The 17,502-nt window shown below is 37.2% G+C and overlaps 1 protein-coding gene across 1 annotated transcript; it reads left to right on the top strand.

The window, feature by feature from the left end:
• The first annotated feature begins 13,413 nt into the window (after positions 1-13,413).
• LOC148010523 (gibberellin receptor GID1B-like) lies at positions 13,414-15,420 on the top strand. The gene has a single exon (XM_087672114.1). It carries the CDS (start codon positions 13,440-13,442, stop codon positions 14,514-14,516), a length of 1,077 nt encoding a protein of 358 aa, XP_087528240.1. The 5' UTR covers positions 13,414-13,439; the 3' UTR covers positions 14,517-15,420.
• The last annotated feature ends 2,082 nt before the right edge of the window (positions 15,421-17,502 follow it).

The following is a 17,502-nucleotide window of genomic DNA, read 5'->3' as shown; positions in this document are numbered from 1 at the left end:
TTGAAATTTTCAAAGAAGAATAAGACCATGAAGAAGAAGACACTCAAGAAAAGAAGGACAAGCCTCATTAGTCCTTCTATTCCCACAATTCAAAGTGACTTTTTTAGAGCATTGTATGTACTTTCATTAATATTCTTATCATAAGCCTTGTACTCCTCATGTAACCTATGCACCATAGAATTTACACACTTAGTGAGGCCTTGTTATAGCCCCTAGATATTTTGTCACATTTGTGGTATGCCCACACTTAGCAAGGTTCTAGTCATAAGCGCCTCTGTATACTTAGTGCTTTTCACAGTTGTGATTGAGGAGGGGTGTTGACAAATATTAAATCACACTCATATGTGCCTCTTTGTATGGAACAGCTAGGCAAGGAACATGCAACTCAATCTAGGAAGAGTTGCATTTATCCCATAGGCACAGTTGAGGAAAGTGGTACCATCTTGCAACTATAAAAGAGTGTACTTGACAATCATTTGAATGTAATGCCATTGTACTTTGTACTTTTAGTTCTTGTCATATCTACTCAAGATGGTGTTTATGAGTCCAAGTCAGTTAATCTTGGAACCTGATTCTCTTGAGTAATAGTTAGTGTGTCTAGTCCATATCAATATCTTTTTTGTCTTTGACCTCCAACCTCCATAGCTAGCCTTGCTCAAGATCCGTGTTTCTTAACAAAGAAGACAAGGCATTGGCCCCAAGTTTCAGGAACCTACTAGGCCTTTGCAAGGCCATGAACATCTGCTCTTTTAATTTTTTTCTCTTTATTTTCTTATTTCAAGGATTAGAATCCCTTTTTACACATCTCTGTATTGTATGGACTTCAAACATATTTATCATTTTTAGAGGTTAGAACCCCTTTTTACACATCTCCATGTATTGTATGGATTTCAAACATATTTATGATTTTCTTTCTTTATTCAATAGGCTTCCCTACTTACCTCACAACTAATAGGAATTATTAGAACCAACTTCCTAGTAGGCTAGGAAGACATGGTCAACAAGGCTACCTCTAACACATATCTTTGCATGCATGACAATGTCTTCACAAGAGGTGAACAATTGCGTAAATATCCCCTAACATACCTAATCTAATCTTGGGACTTCATGTCTTGATTGCCAATCCCCAACACAAAAAGAAGCATCCCCAAATACACATACTCATTGTGTTTAGGGGGAAAAAACTCAAAAAGGAAAAACACCACCTAGATTGGCCACAAGAAGCCTCCATGTACCAATAGGCTCCTCAAATACTCCTACACCAACCAGACACATGGCCCTCATGGCCTAACAAAATATGACATTTATAGCCAAAATAATCAGCCCTCTTATCCTAAAGCAATAAATCAAGATAACTTATATCACATCCCCCCTTGGAGTGGTACTAAACATGCAACAGGATGGTTCATTCTGAGAAGAAAATAAGGTGCCTAGCCCTAAACTAAGTGTATCAAATTATGACCCATACCTTGTGTATATACAACAAGAGATGTACACGTAACATATTGTCTAATGAGCCTATGGATCCAAGGTAATAATTGTAGACATGTCTCGTCTACTTTTTGCATTACCCAAACTAGCCCCTACCTGCCATGTAAAGCATGTTTAGATAAGAGTCCCTATAATCAATTAGGTCCTATCCCATCATCAAGTCTAGATATATCCAAGCTAGATCGCAATTGAAAAAGAGATCTTCTTCATAAGCATAATTCACTAATGAATCGGCAAATTGGTTTCCATGTTATGGAACCACTTGAAGAGACACCCTTTCAAACTTGTTGATCAAGTCTATATCAGTACATTAATACATACAAAAGATAGGATTCCATACTATGCACATTCCATTTAGTTGATTCAATATCAACTAGGAGTTTCCCTTTACTAATAATTGGTGGATACCACCTCTCTTAGCCACATCCAATCCCATTATCAAGGCTTTATATTCTACCATATTGTTAGTAAATCCAATCATCCCAAGATAGGTAGCTCATTTTATTGTGACCCTATCGTGAGGACCTCTAATGACTACCATGATACTTTCTTTCTTATTGGGACCCCCGGATGCTCCATCAAAATGCAATGTATATGTCCATAAAGGGTTTACATAGCCAGCCATCATCAATACCTCTTTTCATAAGTATGATAATCAAAGTTTAGTATATTGAGAGGATGAATCAAAGGCTCCATCCCACCTTCTTCATTGAAAGCTACTGGGATACTTGTCAAAATACTCGGGTAGTGATGGCAGAAGACCATGATTTCCTAAATAAATGTTACATATTCTTGGTCAATCACATTATACACTTTTCTCCACCAAAAAACCTTAACCATCTTTGTTCCAACTCTAAGTGCTCCAGATAGGGAATCAGTCACGTCATCATCGGTTTTAACCTCTCTTGTGCAGGTTTCAAATCAACACAATATACACATGCAAGAGCATTCATCTCATTAGTATGCTTATAAAAAAAGTCTTAATCTTATTATTAAATTATATCCCTATAAATCTGCTAATAATGTAATTATAGACTTATTTTTACCTATACTAATGATTCTATAGGGACCATCCCACTTAGGCTCTAATTTTCCAAGAAAAAACTCCCTACGTGCAGCATAGTACAGGACTTGTTGTCCTTTTTTGAAGGTATAATTCTTTGCTTTTACATCATGAAGTTGTTTCATACGATACTTGATTGCCCTCCTAATGTAATAAACTCTAAAGTTTAAGCTCATGAAGATGTGCTAAGGTTGTAAAGCATTCAAAAAGTGTATCTTCATTCCCCAAAGAATGGTTGATTGTGAATTTTATTGTAGGTAACACGATCTCAAGGGGTAATACACACTCCTCTCCATAGACTAATTTGAACGAGGTGTGGCCTAGTAGCTCATTTAAAGGTCATGTTGTGTGCCCATATGGTCACATATAATTTCCTATCCCAATCTCATTTCTTTTTTGAGATGATATTTAATAGGATTCCCACAAGTTGCTTATTGGTACTCTCAACTTGCCTATTTGCCTGTGGATTGTAAAAGGTGTATTTTTATTATGCTTAATCTGCTAGGCCTCACTCAAGCTTTTGATCACCTTATTTAGGAAATGAGTTCCATGGTCCGACATCAACTCTTTCGCCTTTATATAAAATACTACATTCTCTTACAGAATATAGTACCTAGATTTATCCATGGAAAAAACCATCCCGATGCACAATTTTTCCATATATGTATAATAAATTTTAGGCACACCCAATTTGTGAATGGTAAACAAAATTAGGTTGTACCATTTCCCATTCCATATTTTGAGCTAAATAACATGATACTATACATTGTGACTCTTGAAAACACATAGAATATGCCACCTCTTTTAGATGCTTTCAAGACTAGCACTTTAGCCGATTCCTACTTCACATTCTAAAATAATATTTTGCATGTATCACTCCAAAAAAATAAACAATTGAAGGATTATAAATTTGTCAATGGTAACATCCTTTCAATTAGTGCATTAATGAAGCATTGGCAAACAAGTTGACTTCCCTCTTTTAGAGCCTCTTTTAGAGGGATAGTATGCATGGCTAAAATGGGGGGATATCCCTCAATTCATAATAACTCCAAGTTAATGTGGGAACTCCAATAGTCACAATGTGTGACTTGCCTTTTCTTAATATATTTGTGACTAAAAAAGTAAAGAATAAAGTGATAGTGATGGGACCTTCCACTTGCAATGTACACGTGTCAAGATTTGTATATAAGTAAACGTAAGCGGCTGGCCTTCAACCCCCAATAGGAATTCTCATGAGCTAGTCAAAATATACAAAGTATGATAGGTTGGGATGCTCCGTTTGACTTCTTTATAGCCTATGCATACTTGGCAAAAGTATAGAATATTGATGTACTTATGGAGAAAAATAGGAGAAGAGACAATGATGTTGCAGGTGCCTCAAAGAGAATAACAAGGAGTAAAATACAGTTGTAGAAGATTGTTGAAAAAGCCTCTCCTGAACACATAATGGAAGATGTAGTATAGGAAAGGAAGCAAGAAGTAAAGAAGAAAGGTGAGATATCTAGGTATGGTTGCTTGAAGGTGCTTGAAATTGCCAAGCATGAATTTTATGATAAAATTATAGATATTAGTAAGAGAAAAATAGTTTGTGAGAGAGATTGATGCCAGGAGGCATATTCCATGGTGGATGCCGTGAGTTTTTTATTCCACAGTGGATTCCGTGAGGTTTTTCGGTGGATTCCATAAAACTATATGTATTTTCTAGGGCTTGTACATAAGGTGGATTCCTTGTGCGAGAAGTTGACGATGACGCCTGTCCTTTTCGGGTATCGTGCTAATTTAATGTGCATGTGGGTGATTCCACAGCGGGTGATTTCGTCAAATATATATTTAAATTAATGGACGTTTATGAGTTTAGAGTGCACTTGTATTAAATTAAGGTTAGAACAGAGTTCCAACCTATTTAATTACTTTTTAGCTAAAGGCTATTAGGTATTTACTTTTGTGGATTTTATCTTATTATTTTCTAACAATTGTGAATGATTCAATTGATGTGTAGAGCAGGCAACGGTGGTGTTGGGAAGCACCGAGCAATGGCGTGTATTCAGATTACTTAGAAGAAATTATCATTTTTAATGGGCGTGTGCCTTATCACTAAAGGCATGGCATCAATATTTATTTAGGTGCGCTTATTTATTAAAGCATTGGACAAACATTTATTATTTTGTATGTGCATAGGCGCTCGGTTTAAATATTTCATTATTGGACATTGTATTTGGGCACAGCCCGACTTTTGGGACGCCCAAACACTTTACTCTTTATTTGGGCAAAAGCAAACACAAAAGCCAAAAGTATGCTAATTGTAAATTGGGCTATTTTTTAGCTTGAAGATTAATACATTTATAAATACATGCCTTGTGAAGTGCTCACACAAGGCATGGGGGGAGATTGTACCCAATTTGTCTTTTTGCCTCATGTCGTGAAAATCTATCTTCTTGCTTTTTGAGCTTAAGTAGAGTTCTTTTGTTCTTAGGGACCTTCCGGTGCTTGCTACATACGCATCCAGCATCTGATTTGTGCACCAGTGGTATTAGAGCAAAGCTGAGATCAAGAGCTTCCAATCGCTTACCGTATCGTGTGAAGACAAAGCTCTTGGAACAAACAGGCTCTACAGTTAGTCTCGCGATGCGAACCGTCAATACCAGCGTGTTCGTGGCGGTGAAGAACCCCCTGCTGTGCTATTGGTTTGCAAACGACCACTCTTTGTTGACGAAGGACCACTCGGGAAGTTCCTTTGCAAGACATTTTCTTCTCAGAGAAACAGATAAGGGGATTTTCATTAGTTTGAGTTTATAAGCTTTAAAGCTTAAGAAAAAGCTTAAGCACTTTGAATTTCTGTGACGACGGCGGCAGTACGTACTTGCGGGCGTCGAATCCGCCGTCAACGTCCTCTGGTCTTGTCAATTTCAAAAAGAGACATTAAGCTTTTATAAATCTTAAAGCTTTAAAGCTTACTAAGGCTCACATTTCCAATTTTCAATCTTTCCCATAGTGGTTGTTCACACTGAACCAACCCTGAACCGGTTCTGCAACTCCAACAAGCCCTTGTTCGTACCTGCAATTTGACAGAGATAGTTTCTAGCAAGCAAATTGACACTCATAGTCTATTTCCCACTTGAAGAAGACATTCATCGATTACTGTATCCGCAAAAGAAGAAAGATCACAAAAAGCCATATATAAAAAAAAAGCAAGCCTTGTAAACCCAACCTTGTGCAACACTCATCCCGCTAACAAGATTTCGAGTGTGTGAGGTTGTTTGAAATTTTTCGGGATGTCCAATCAAAATATGGAAGATTTTTTGGCCGAAGGTGATTTACTGGAACCAATGGTGGAGCAAAAATTGGATCTTATTATGATGCAACTTCAAGAGGAACGAAGAGCTCGCCAAACTTTGCAAGCTCAACTGGCTACTCTTCAACGATCTACTGTCGATCAAGATGGACCGTAACGTAAAGATGTTATACGACGTACGATTGATGTGACACTTGAAGCATAATCTATTAGGAAAGAAGCCAAGATAAGAAAAAAAAATTTCAAATTCCGTACTTTTAATGGGATACATGATAGAAAAACTGTTCTCGCTTTTATCAATCAATTTGATGATTATTTCCATAAAGAAGAGTATGCCGAAAAAGACAAACTCAAGTATTCTACCTATGATAAGGAATTGTTAGCTATAGTATAAGCTTTACATCAACGGAAACACTATCTAATGGGATCAGAATTTATGATCAAAACAAACCAACAAAGTATCAAACATCTTCTTAGTCAGCCACAAATCTTTGACCGTCATATTAAATGGGCTGCTTTCATTGAAAGTTTCCATCCACTTATCCAATATCAACCCAGTAGAGAAAATGTTGTTGTCGATGCATTGAGTAGAAGACCAAGTATCCATAGTATTTCCGTTCTAATTTTTGATTCCCTTATTCCTATGAAGGATACCTATGACCATGACCCTAATTTTCAAGCTGATTGGAACAAATTAGTTGCTAATAACTGGATTCCAATTGATTCTTTGTATTATTCTGATGGATTTATGTTTTATGAGAAAAGATTGTGTGTCACTATTTCATTTAGATCATTTGTGTTGCACTAAATTTATTGTCCTCCATATCAAGGCCATAGAGATATTATTTCCACTTTAAGAACATTGGTTGAAGATTCTTACTAGCCACAAATGAAATCTGATGTTTCTAGCTTTGTTTCTGAGTGTTTAATTTGTCAAAGAGTCAAGTGACACCATGATAAGCAATATGGTTTGTTAATGCCTTTACCAATTCCTGAACGTCCATGGGAACATATTTCAATGGATTTTATAACTGGTTTGCCTAACACACAAGCTAATCATGATATGATTTGGACTATAGTAGACCGATTTAGCAAACAAGCATATTTTCTGCCATGTAAGAAAACATTAACTGCATCTCAAGCTGCATAATTGTTTTTGAAGTCTGTTTTCACTAACCATGGTTTACCAAAATTTATTATTTCTAATCGTGATTCTAGATTTTGTAACAATTTTTGGACTCGTTTGTTTGCTAATTTAGGTACTAAGATTGATTTCTTATGTGCATTCCATCCTGAAATCAATGGACAAACAGAAGCTACAAACAATACAATTCTAGATCTTTTGTGTGTATACACAATTACAAAACCACAAACATGGGATACACATTTGCATCTACTTCAATTTGCATACAATAATACACCCCACATAGCCACATAAAGCACCTTTTGAAATCATTTATGGATATAGATTGCCCATACCTATCACATCATTATCGAACAAAGTTAAAGTTGCTTATGATATTGCCAATATGCATGCTACTATTTTTGCTGACGTTTAAGATATGATTGCGAAAGCCTAGCAATTGTACACTAAACAAGCTAATAAGAAAAGAAAAGCCATGAGTTTCAATGTCGATGATTATGTCTGGTTACACATTGAAAAGAGAAGATTGCAAAGTGTTGAGAAATACCCTGTTGTTAAGTTAGCCATATGATTCACAAAATCAATGACAATGCATTTAAATTAGAACTACCCCAACACTGGCAAATCCACAATACTTTTCATATCAGTTTGTTACGACCTTTTAGAGGCCAATTACCTGTTCACCCTGTCTATGAAAACCCTCCTTTGTTAGAAGAAGAAACGAAATCCCTGAACCTGAAACTATTCTAGACACTGATTTTATGACCACTAGAAGTGGCCATAGATACTCTAGATATTTGGTCAAGTTTAAAAATCATCCTGTTGAAGAGGCCCAATGGATGCACGCTAGTGACCTAAGTGTTTTCTCCTCACTGTTTGCTCCACATTGAGCTAATAGTAATTGAGGACAATTGCTATCCCACCCCGAGGATATGATTCTAGGAGGCATATTCCACGGTGGATTCTGTGAGTTTTTTATTCCACAGTGGATTCCGTGAGGTTTTTCGATGGATTCCATAAAACCACATGTATTTGTCAGGGCTCGTACGTAAGGTGGATTTCTTGTGCGAGAAGTTGACGGGGATGCCTGTCCTTTTTGTGTGTCATGTTAATTTAATGTGCACGTGGGTGATTCCACAGCGGGTGATTTTGCAAAATACATATTTAAATTAATGGACGTTTATGAGTTTAGAGTGCACTCATATTAAATTAAGGTTAGGATAGAGTTCCAACCTATTTAATTATTTTAAAGCTGAAGACTACTAGGTATTCACTTTTGTGGGTTTTATCCTATTATTTTCTAACAATTATGAATGCTTTAGTTGATGTGTAGAGCAGGCAGTGGGGCATTGGGAAGCACCGGGCGATGGCGTGTATTCAGATTGCCTAGAAGAAATTATCATTTTTGATGGGCACACGCCTTATCACTAAAGGTGGGGTGTCAATATTTATTTAGGTGTGCTTATTTATTAAAGCGTTGGAAAAACATTTATTATTTTGTATGTGCATAGGCGCTCAGTTTAAATATTTCATGATTGGACATTGTATTTGGGCACAGCCCGACTTTTGGAACGCCCAAACGCTTTACTCTTTATTTGGGCAAAAGCAAACACAAAAGCCAAAAACATGCTAATTGTAAATTGGGCTATTTTTGAGCTTGAAGATTAATAAATTTATAAATACATGCCTTCTGAAGTGCTCACACAAGGTATGGGGGGAGATGGTACCCAATTTGTCTTTTTGCCTCATGTCGTGCAAATCTATCTTCTTGCTTTTTTAGCTTAAGTAGAGTTCTTTTGTTCTTGGGGACCTTCCGACGCTTGCTACATACGCATCCAACATCCAATTTGTGCACCAAAGATCACTTGGGCACTAATGTAGGTTGATGAGAACATGGATTTTCAAGCGAATCAATTAGAGTTCATTGATGAATTTGGTACTATTTTAAAGCAAGCTAAAGCTGAAAATGGCCTTCTTGAGGATGAAAAAGTCAATATATAGGCTAAAAGTTTAGTTATTTTCAGCATTACACATAGGGGAATAAGACAAGATGCTTTGATAAAGGGTATTGCAGATACTGATGTAGTACATGATGTACATGCTTTACTTGATGAGGTTATGTAGACTCAAGATGTTGTGATTAAAAGTGTAGATACTAAAGAGTTTGTAGGTGCAGATGATACGATGCTAGTATATGCAAATAATGCATTAAGAGAGAGTATACAGGGTACTCATGCCTTGTCTGATGCTTTACTAATACAGACAGAGGATATACTAACTCGGGATGTAAATGAGATGGATGCTTTAATGAGTTTTGATAGGAAGGTATCGAAATGCTTGCAGGAAGTTGAAGATGTGAGCTATGTAAGATGTATAGTATCTAAACAAGTTGAGGATGCATATGGCAAAGAAAGGGTGAGGAAATGCATTTCACCAATATTTGCTTCTATGCAGGGTAAATTGAGCAAGATGAGGGAATACATTTCACTAGTATTTACTTTTATGTAGGGTAAATAAAGCAAGATGATTTAAAAAAAACAACTATGTATTTGTGTGTATGATTATGGATGGATTGAATGCATGATTATGGAGGATACATATATTCACACGTATGATCTAGGTGAATGCTTTCATGAGGTCGACTTATACAAGAAGATGAAGTGGACTTTTGCTCCTAGTGGTCTAAGTGTTGCCATGTGTGATATATAGGCCCCATGAACTAAGAAAAAGCATGTGGTTTGTATGTATAACTTATTGGGTGATTATGATGTGGCCTTTTGAGCCAAGAGAAGTTTATGAACCCACGTTGCAATTGATTGTTTAGGGAAAATTTGGTATTTTAAAATCTGGTGTTAATTAGAGAGGTTCTAATGATGACTAACACATATAGACTAAGCTTTTATACCTCAAGAATAGTCTTACCAAGTTTGGTTTTCATCCGAGTTAGTATGGGAGAGTTATAGGCTTTGAAAGGCCAATGTTTGACCGAAATTGCATGCACGAAAAGAGTGTTGTAAGCTATGCATTTTTTTTTTGGGAATAATATTTTAGAATTTAGTCCTATTGTCCTCAAAGAAGTTGTAAATTAGAAGTGGAACTACAATTTTGCAAAAGAAACCTTGGTGATTGAAGTCATGGATCAAAAGTTATGAATAGATTCCTATAGGGTGGTCATGATTGACCGTTTTCAAAGCAAGGAGTGATTAACCTTGATTGGTACAAAGTAATGTTATTCACATTTGGAAGATAATGCTACATCTATGTGAGATAATACATAGAGTTGAGGATATGAATTGCAAGGAAGTGGATCAAAGTCTGATATGATTTTGATGCATGTGAGGTAGAGGAGTTGGATGCAAGTATCCAAGATAGTGTTGATGATGAGGATGATCTTAAAGTGGATAGTGAGGGCTCCGAACTTGCAAAAGCATGAAAGTCTAGCACATGTTAGAGGATGTGAAGGTTTGGAGAAGGTGGATATCATATGATTTTATGTTCATACTATGAAGATAGATGAGGTCCCATAACTTCATGTATTCAGGAGCTTGTACACAAGACATGACAAGACAGGTTGTAGAAGATCTCAAGACACTACCAGGTTTGGACTTAGTGGTTTACTTAAAGTTTAGTCACAGGTAATGAGGTTGAACTCAAGAGGAGACGCGAAAGTCAAATAAGTCTGTGTGACTAAGAGTAAGAAGGCGTGTGACCCTCTGTGAACTTGTGGGACTTTCTTGTAGGGTAGAAAAGGGAGGATAAAGAGAGAAAAGGAGGGAGCATTTTAGCATGAACAAAAGGCAAAAATAGGGCAGACCAAGCTTGAAAAAGCGGGGAGAAAAAGGGGGCTAAAAACTCATGCAAGTTGGAGGCTTCGATGAAGAGATACATGTTAAACACTCTTGGACTTTCAAGGTATCGTTTGTATGTACACATGCATACAATGCATATATACATGTACACATATATACACACACGTGTACACAATATGCACACATATGAGACAAAGAAAGACGATATACAAGAGGAATAAAAATAAAGGAGAGAAAATAAAAATTATAAGAGTGAGGGATAGGATATGCATTTATGAGACCACACAAATAGACACATGTATTAAACATACACATATGTATGTACACATACATACATACATACATACATACATACATACATACATACATATATATATATATATATATATATATATATATATATATATATATATATATATATATATATAAAGAGAGAGAGAGAGAGAGAGAGAGAGAGAGAGAGAGAGAGAGAGAGAGAGAGAGAGAATAAAAAGAGAAAAAAATGCAAAATTATCTATGTATGTGCCTATCATTTATTCACACACACTTATACATATATATGAATGTGTGTGTGTTGCCAAAGATTTTCAAGTTTGGATTATGTTCATTAGTTGAACCTCCTATAAGCCCTCTTGCCACATTTTTGTCCTTTTTTTTAAAATTATTATTTTTCTTTCTCTTTTAATTAAATATTTTTAAAACTTTTAAAATTTAAATTCTTTGACATAGTTTTTCACATACTTTGAGGGAGAGAGGGGAGAGAAGAAGAAGAAGAAGAAGAAGAGGGGGGAAGGGAGATAGAAGAAGAAGAATAATAAATAAAAAAATAAGGGGGAGAGAGAGAGGGAAGAAGAAGAAGAAGAAGAGAGAGAGAGAACATGAACACACACATAGAATTATAGAGAAAATATAATATTTAAAAGAGAGATAGAGAGAAGGTAAAATTTTTAAAGAGAATATATATATATATATATATATATATAGAGAGAGAGAGAGAGAGAGAGAGAGAGAGAGAGAGAGAGAGAGAGAGGAGAAGAAGAATAAGAATAAGAATAAGAAGATTCTGAAGAAAAAAAAAAGAAAAAAGGGGAAAGGGATAGAGAAGAAAAAGAGAGGAGAGAGAGGGGGAAGAAAAGGAGAGAGAGAGAGAGAGAGAGAGAGAGAGAGAGAGAGAGAGAGAGAGAGAGAAGAAGAAGAAGAAGAAGAAGAAGAAGAAGAAGAAGAACAAGAGAGAATATGAATATAGAGAGAGAATTAAAATTTGAAGAGAATGAAGAGAGAGAAAAGAATAAGAAGAGAGAGAGAGAGAGAGTCCTCTTTATTCCCCTTCTTAAATCAAAAGTCTCTCTCTCTCTCTCTCTCTCTCTTCTCCCCTTCTTTTAGTTAGATTAAACTTTTTAATTTAAACTTTCCTCTCTTTTTCACTTTTAATTAAATATTTTTAGATTTTTAAAAGAAATTTAAAAGTAAATAAATATAAAAAATTTAAATTTTTTAAATATAGTTTTTCACATGCTTTGAGAGAGGGGAGGTAGGGAGAGAGAGAAGAAGATGATGAGAGAGAGAGAGAGAGAGAGAGAGAGAGGAAATATAAAATTTAAAGGAGAGAGAATTAAAAAAGGAAAAAAGAGGAGAGAGAGAGAGAGGAAACATAAAATTTAAAGGGGAGAGAGAGAGAGAGAGAGAGAGAGTTATAGAGAGAAAATATAAAATTTAAAAGAGAGAAAAGAAAAAATAATAAAAAGAGAATGAAGATAGAGATCAAAAGAAAAAAAAAGGAGAAAAGCGAAGAGGGAAAGAGAAGGAAAAGAGAGGGGGAGAAGAAAAGGGGAGAGATAAAGGAACGAGATAAGAGAAAATAAACTAAAATAAAAGGCAGAGAGAGGTGGGGAGGGGAGAGAGAGGGAAGAGAGAGAGAGAGGAAACATAAAAATTAAAGGAGAGAGAATAAAAAAGAAAAAATAAGAGAGAAAAAAGGAAAAGAGAGGAGACAGGAGGAGAAAATAGGGGGGAGAGAGAGGGAACCATAGACAAGAAAGATAAAATTTAAAAAAGAGAAAAAAGAAAAAAAGTTAAATAGAGTAAAGAGAGAGAGAGAGAGAAAAAGAATAAAAAAGAGAGGAGAGAGAAGGAAAAGAGAAAAGAGGGGAGAAAAGAAAAGGAAAGAGAGAGAGAGAGAGAGAATAAGTAGATGAGAGAAAATAAACTAAAGTAAAAGGCAGAGAGAGAAAGAGAGAGAGAAGGAAGAAAAAAAATAAAAACAAAGAAAGAAAAGAGGAGAGGGAAAGAGGAGAAATGGATTGTCGCGAGTACTGCATGGCAACTTCGCTTGCCACTTTATGACAGCGAAGCGGACTAGCTTGAATATATTTGAGAGACGGATCGTCTAGTTGTTCTTTTTTTTTTTCCTCGGAGGTGGGGCACCCATGAAAGTAGTCAATTGTGGGACTCGTGCATGGGACCTACCACAACTCATGCATCCACCCAATCAATCAAATGGCCGCTCATGGTTGATATCATCTATGTTGCATAACTATATTTATTATTTATTATATTATATTATATTATTTAAATGTATTTGAGCTGGCCTAGAGTTATTAGGCCCTATTCATCAGTACAGTTTCTCTGAAGGGAGCTGCCATGGAGGATTGGTCAACGGAAATAGGCAGAGCAGAATTGCCCTTCGGCTTGAAATTCTTCAGTCATTTCTACGAGATCTTTAGAACCTTGAGCAGGAGGAGCGATGGCGGACTGAGGAGAGGCTTGTGCGACCTTATGGATATGAAGGTTAGGGTGTCACCTTCAGACTGGTGCAGGGAGTTTGCCATAAACGAGGGCGTGGGGATCATTGTGTACAAGCCTCATCAAATAGAAAAAGAAGAAGAGGAAGGATCATCTCAGGGTTTTCCCGTGCTGTTTTACTTCCATGGAGGGGGCTTTGCCTTCATGCGTGCTGCTTCGGCCCCCATTCATGGCTTCTGCAAGAAGCTCTCTGATGACCTTAGGGTTTGCGTTGTGTCCGTGGATTACAGAAGGTCTCCCGAGCATAAATGCCCCATCGCCTATGATGACTGCATCGGAGCCATCGAATGGCTCGAGAATGCGGTCTCATCTAATGCCGCTGCGTCATCGTCATTCTTCTTCCATGGCCTGGACCTTTCAAGATGCTTCCTGATGGGAGACAGTGCAGGGGGCAACATTGTGCACCATGTGGCCATGGCCCTGGCACAGAGGCAGAAGCAAAGGCAAACAAAGGAAGGAAATGATGATGATGGTGCCTGCAGGGGGGTCCAAGTGAGAGGGAATGTGCTCCTTTTCCCTTTCTTTGGGGGAGAGGAGAGGACCCCCTCTGAGGTGAGGCTCTCATACTCCTCTCCCTTTATCAATCTGTCAGCTTGTGACTGGTTTTGGAAGGCTTACCTGCCTCTTGATGCAACTAGAGACCATCCTGCATGCCATGTGTTCGAGGCCATGGCTGCTCAACATGCTGACCTCCCCATAGCCCCTTCTTTTGTGGCCATTGCTGAGTTTGACCTCTTGAAGGATTGGGGAATGCGCTATGTCGAAACCCTTAGCCGGCGCATGGGGAAGGAGGTCCAAACAAGGTACTACAGAGGGGGTGTCCATTGCTTCCATCTCATTCCCAACTTGAAGCTCTCAAGGAGGCTTCTTGACGATGTGGGCAAGTTCGTTGAGAGGCACTCAAAGCAAGGGTAAGGGCACCCACACCCCAACCCTCAAGCGCTCACTCAAAGAAAGGCCAAGGCTTTTCCATCATCTGTACTACAAGTTCACTTTGGCAAGGTTAGGCATTAACATCAGCTAGGATGATGCTCACAATTTCACCCAATAATCTCTGTTAGCCGAACAGGAGAAGCAAACACATCATACCTTGTCTAGAGAATTGTGACAAAATGTAGTTCAATGGGGACTTTTTAATACTTTTTGCCTGTTAGGGTTTCTCACAATCAAGCGATTCATATAGCTCTCTCTATGAAGGAATCATGGAACTCAAGAGTACTGGAAGTAGTTTGGTTTCAGCATATTGTGCAGTTCTCTGAAACTGGACAAATCTATTCCAGTATGCTGAACGAATGGTTGGATGGCGTAATTACGTCTGCCATCAGTTTGTGAATATAGTCACTGCCATTATCACTGTGGTGCCACTTCATTCTGGTTTCTCATTGGAGCTGCATTCAGGTTTCATGGTTGGATGCATGCATCTGCCTGCATCAGACGTCGGTCCTCTCGCCTCCTTATACCGATAGGCCACTCACATTGCAGCTCGCGATTGTTGGTATCTTCCAAAGGGGCATAGAGATTCGATTAGTGCAGAGCTACCGTATCAAAATACGTAAAACTTCTAAAGAGATATCCCAAAAGACCACAAAAACCCAAGTTAATGCAACAGACAACTAAGGTCTAAGACCAAAGCCACTCCCAAGTAAATTCCACTTGTAAACGTTTACATAGTCAAGTTTAATACTGCGTAGCTAGTTTATTTGATTACTTTTAACTTTGTATCGGAACTTTAGGGAGTTTATGGAGTACTCTAAAAATGGTGGTTCTCCATGAACTTGGAGAAGTCCAAAGACTTGGCTGTTATTGATTGGTAGAAATCATGTTCTGGCTTTTGAAGACCCTTTTTATCTATCCTTTAAATTGCTCTTTCAGTTCAAACACCCTCTCTCTTGTACTTGGCACAAATGGGGTCCTCGTATAGTTAATGTGTGGGTGGCCTTGGTGCTTTCACACTCCCTTTTGCTTGTTTAAGTCCATCGACTTAGGTGTAGCATGCCCTTAAGGCAACTTCCTTAGTCCATGATGTGCCAATGTATAAGTTTACCTTTGCTTTTTGATATTTTCATAAAAGCTTACAACTTCCTTTGAGGGTGATGTTACACAGGGTGCTTGTTGTGCCTTTTGAATGTAAAGCAGGCAAGTTACATTTGGCAACTTATCTAATATAAATGGGATTAACTTTATTTATTAGGCATTAAAAAGTTTGAGTAATTTGGATGTATAGCAAGTAAAGTGAGTTGCATGTGGTACCTTATGTAGGTCTTATACTTACTGTAAAAGGGGTTAACTTCACTAATTAGAGATTGGAAAATCTAGTAATTTTTGCATCTAAAACAACACTCTTACTTTAGCCCTTCTATTAACACTCCACTTTTAAAAGTGTCTAGTTAAGAATTTAGTCCAAGATTCGTGGATTTTCCTCACAAGTTTTGCATTGAACAAGTAGCTTAGGTTGGTTACACACCAAATGGTGAACACCCAACCCTTGCCTAAAGTGTGGGCATGCAATTTTTGAAACTAGGCACGGACATGGGTATAATGCCTTTACACACCAAAATAATATATTTTGCAAAAAAGTGAGAATTTTTATAATAATAAATTTTTTGATTGGTTGCAAATGCAAAAAGTACACCCTTGTCGATCACTTTACAAACTGAGTAGGGGAGACTCCTCGTCCAAAAGTAGGCGAGGGAGTTCACCTATTTAATGGGTAAATAACAGGTCGTGTCCTCTTCGGTGTGTAAAGGATTGTGGATGCCCAACCCCTAAATAAGTATTTTGATTGGTTAATACTTGAAAAGTGGGCATCCGCCATTTGATGTGTGACGAACCTTACTCATTTTCCACTCCAAGGCTACTTTTGGAAGAAGCCTTATTAGAAATCCTATTGATAGTTTTTAAATGTCGTGCCTATGCTTGATTGGATGTGCTTCGTGGAGACGTTTAGATTTATCGTTCTGAATATCATAACTAATTATTTTGTTCTATAGTTTTTGTTGTTAAAAAATAGACGTGCCCAAAATAAGTATTCATTATGCTATTAGAAGGTTTAGTTTGCGCATCAAGATCTTGGCTTTTTCTCTTATTTTCTTAAGATGTCTTCTCGCAAAATAACTAGTTTCAAGATACATATAACATGCATCAAGGGAAAGTTTTAACCTCATGAGTAGTGCCAAAGCTCTACTCTCTTTATCTCTAGCAATTTTGGATCCTCCACATGGCAATCCCGTGGCATGTGTGCTCTTGTTGCTATTTAACATGGTCCCAAGAGGGGGAACATAAAGTATCTTATCTAATGCACTTGGTTTATGCTTCCAATAAAAATCTTAGCTACAAAAAACTAAGCATGAGCATAGGATGCACTAGTAGGCAATACATGCTTAGGTTGCAAAAGTGTGGCATTACAAAAATAGAATGTGTTTCGCACCCTAAGCCACCATGCTTCTCATGAAAGAGGGTTGTTGGCAAGGCATACTCTACATGTAGGTTCATATTTTTTTGTTGTGGCTTAGTAAACACTAAATGCTACTTTATGCATTGGAATTTACACCTCATAGAGATCTTCCACACGTGTGCCTTGGCGTTTCAATATAAATTTACCATTAAGATATGATATATATTTATGATATGATACTATGCTATATTATTATCTTATGGAAAGGCTTAGGGTGCCACATGGGTGTGAGCACAGACTATAGTTCGTGCCCTAAGTCATGCTTCATGCAATAAGAGTGTTGTTAGACATGTGCACATGTTTCATGGACATGGGAATCGATACACACATGCTCTCATACTTGCATGTTTTTCACATATTTATATATCTATTTGGAAGTTATTTTTGAACTTGGTTCTAGTTATTCACATTTTAAAGAGATTCTTTGAAGTTTACACACACACACAC

This window comes from Lygodium microphyllum, chromosome 29 (genome assembly GCF_053477565.2).
Source record: "Lygodium microphyllum isolate KBCC chromosome 29, Lygodium_microphyllum_v1.1.10, whole genome shotgun sequence".
Lineage (NCBI taxonomy): Eukaryota > Viridiplantae > Streptophyta > Polypodiopsida > Schizaeales > Lygodiaceae > Lygodium > Lygodium microphyllum.
This window is presented reverse-complemented; position numbering and strand designations above follow the sequence as displayed.

Coding starts and splice junctions, on each gene's coding strand:
- LOC148010523 (XM_087672114.1), top strand. CDS start 13,440: ATGGAGGATTGGTCAACGGAAATAGGCAGAGCAGAATTGCCCTTCGGC.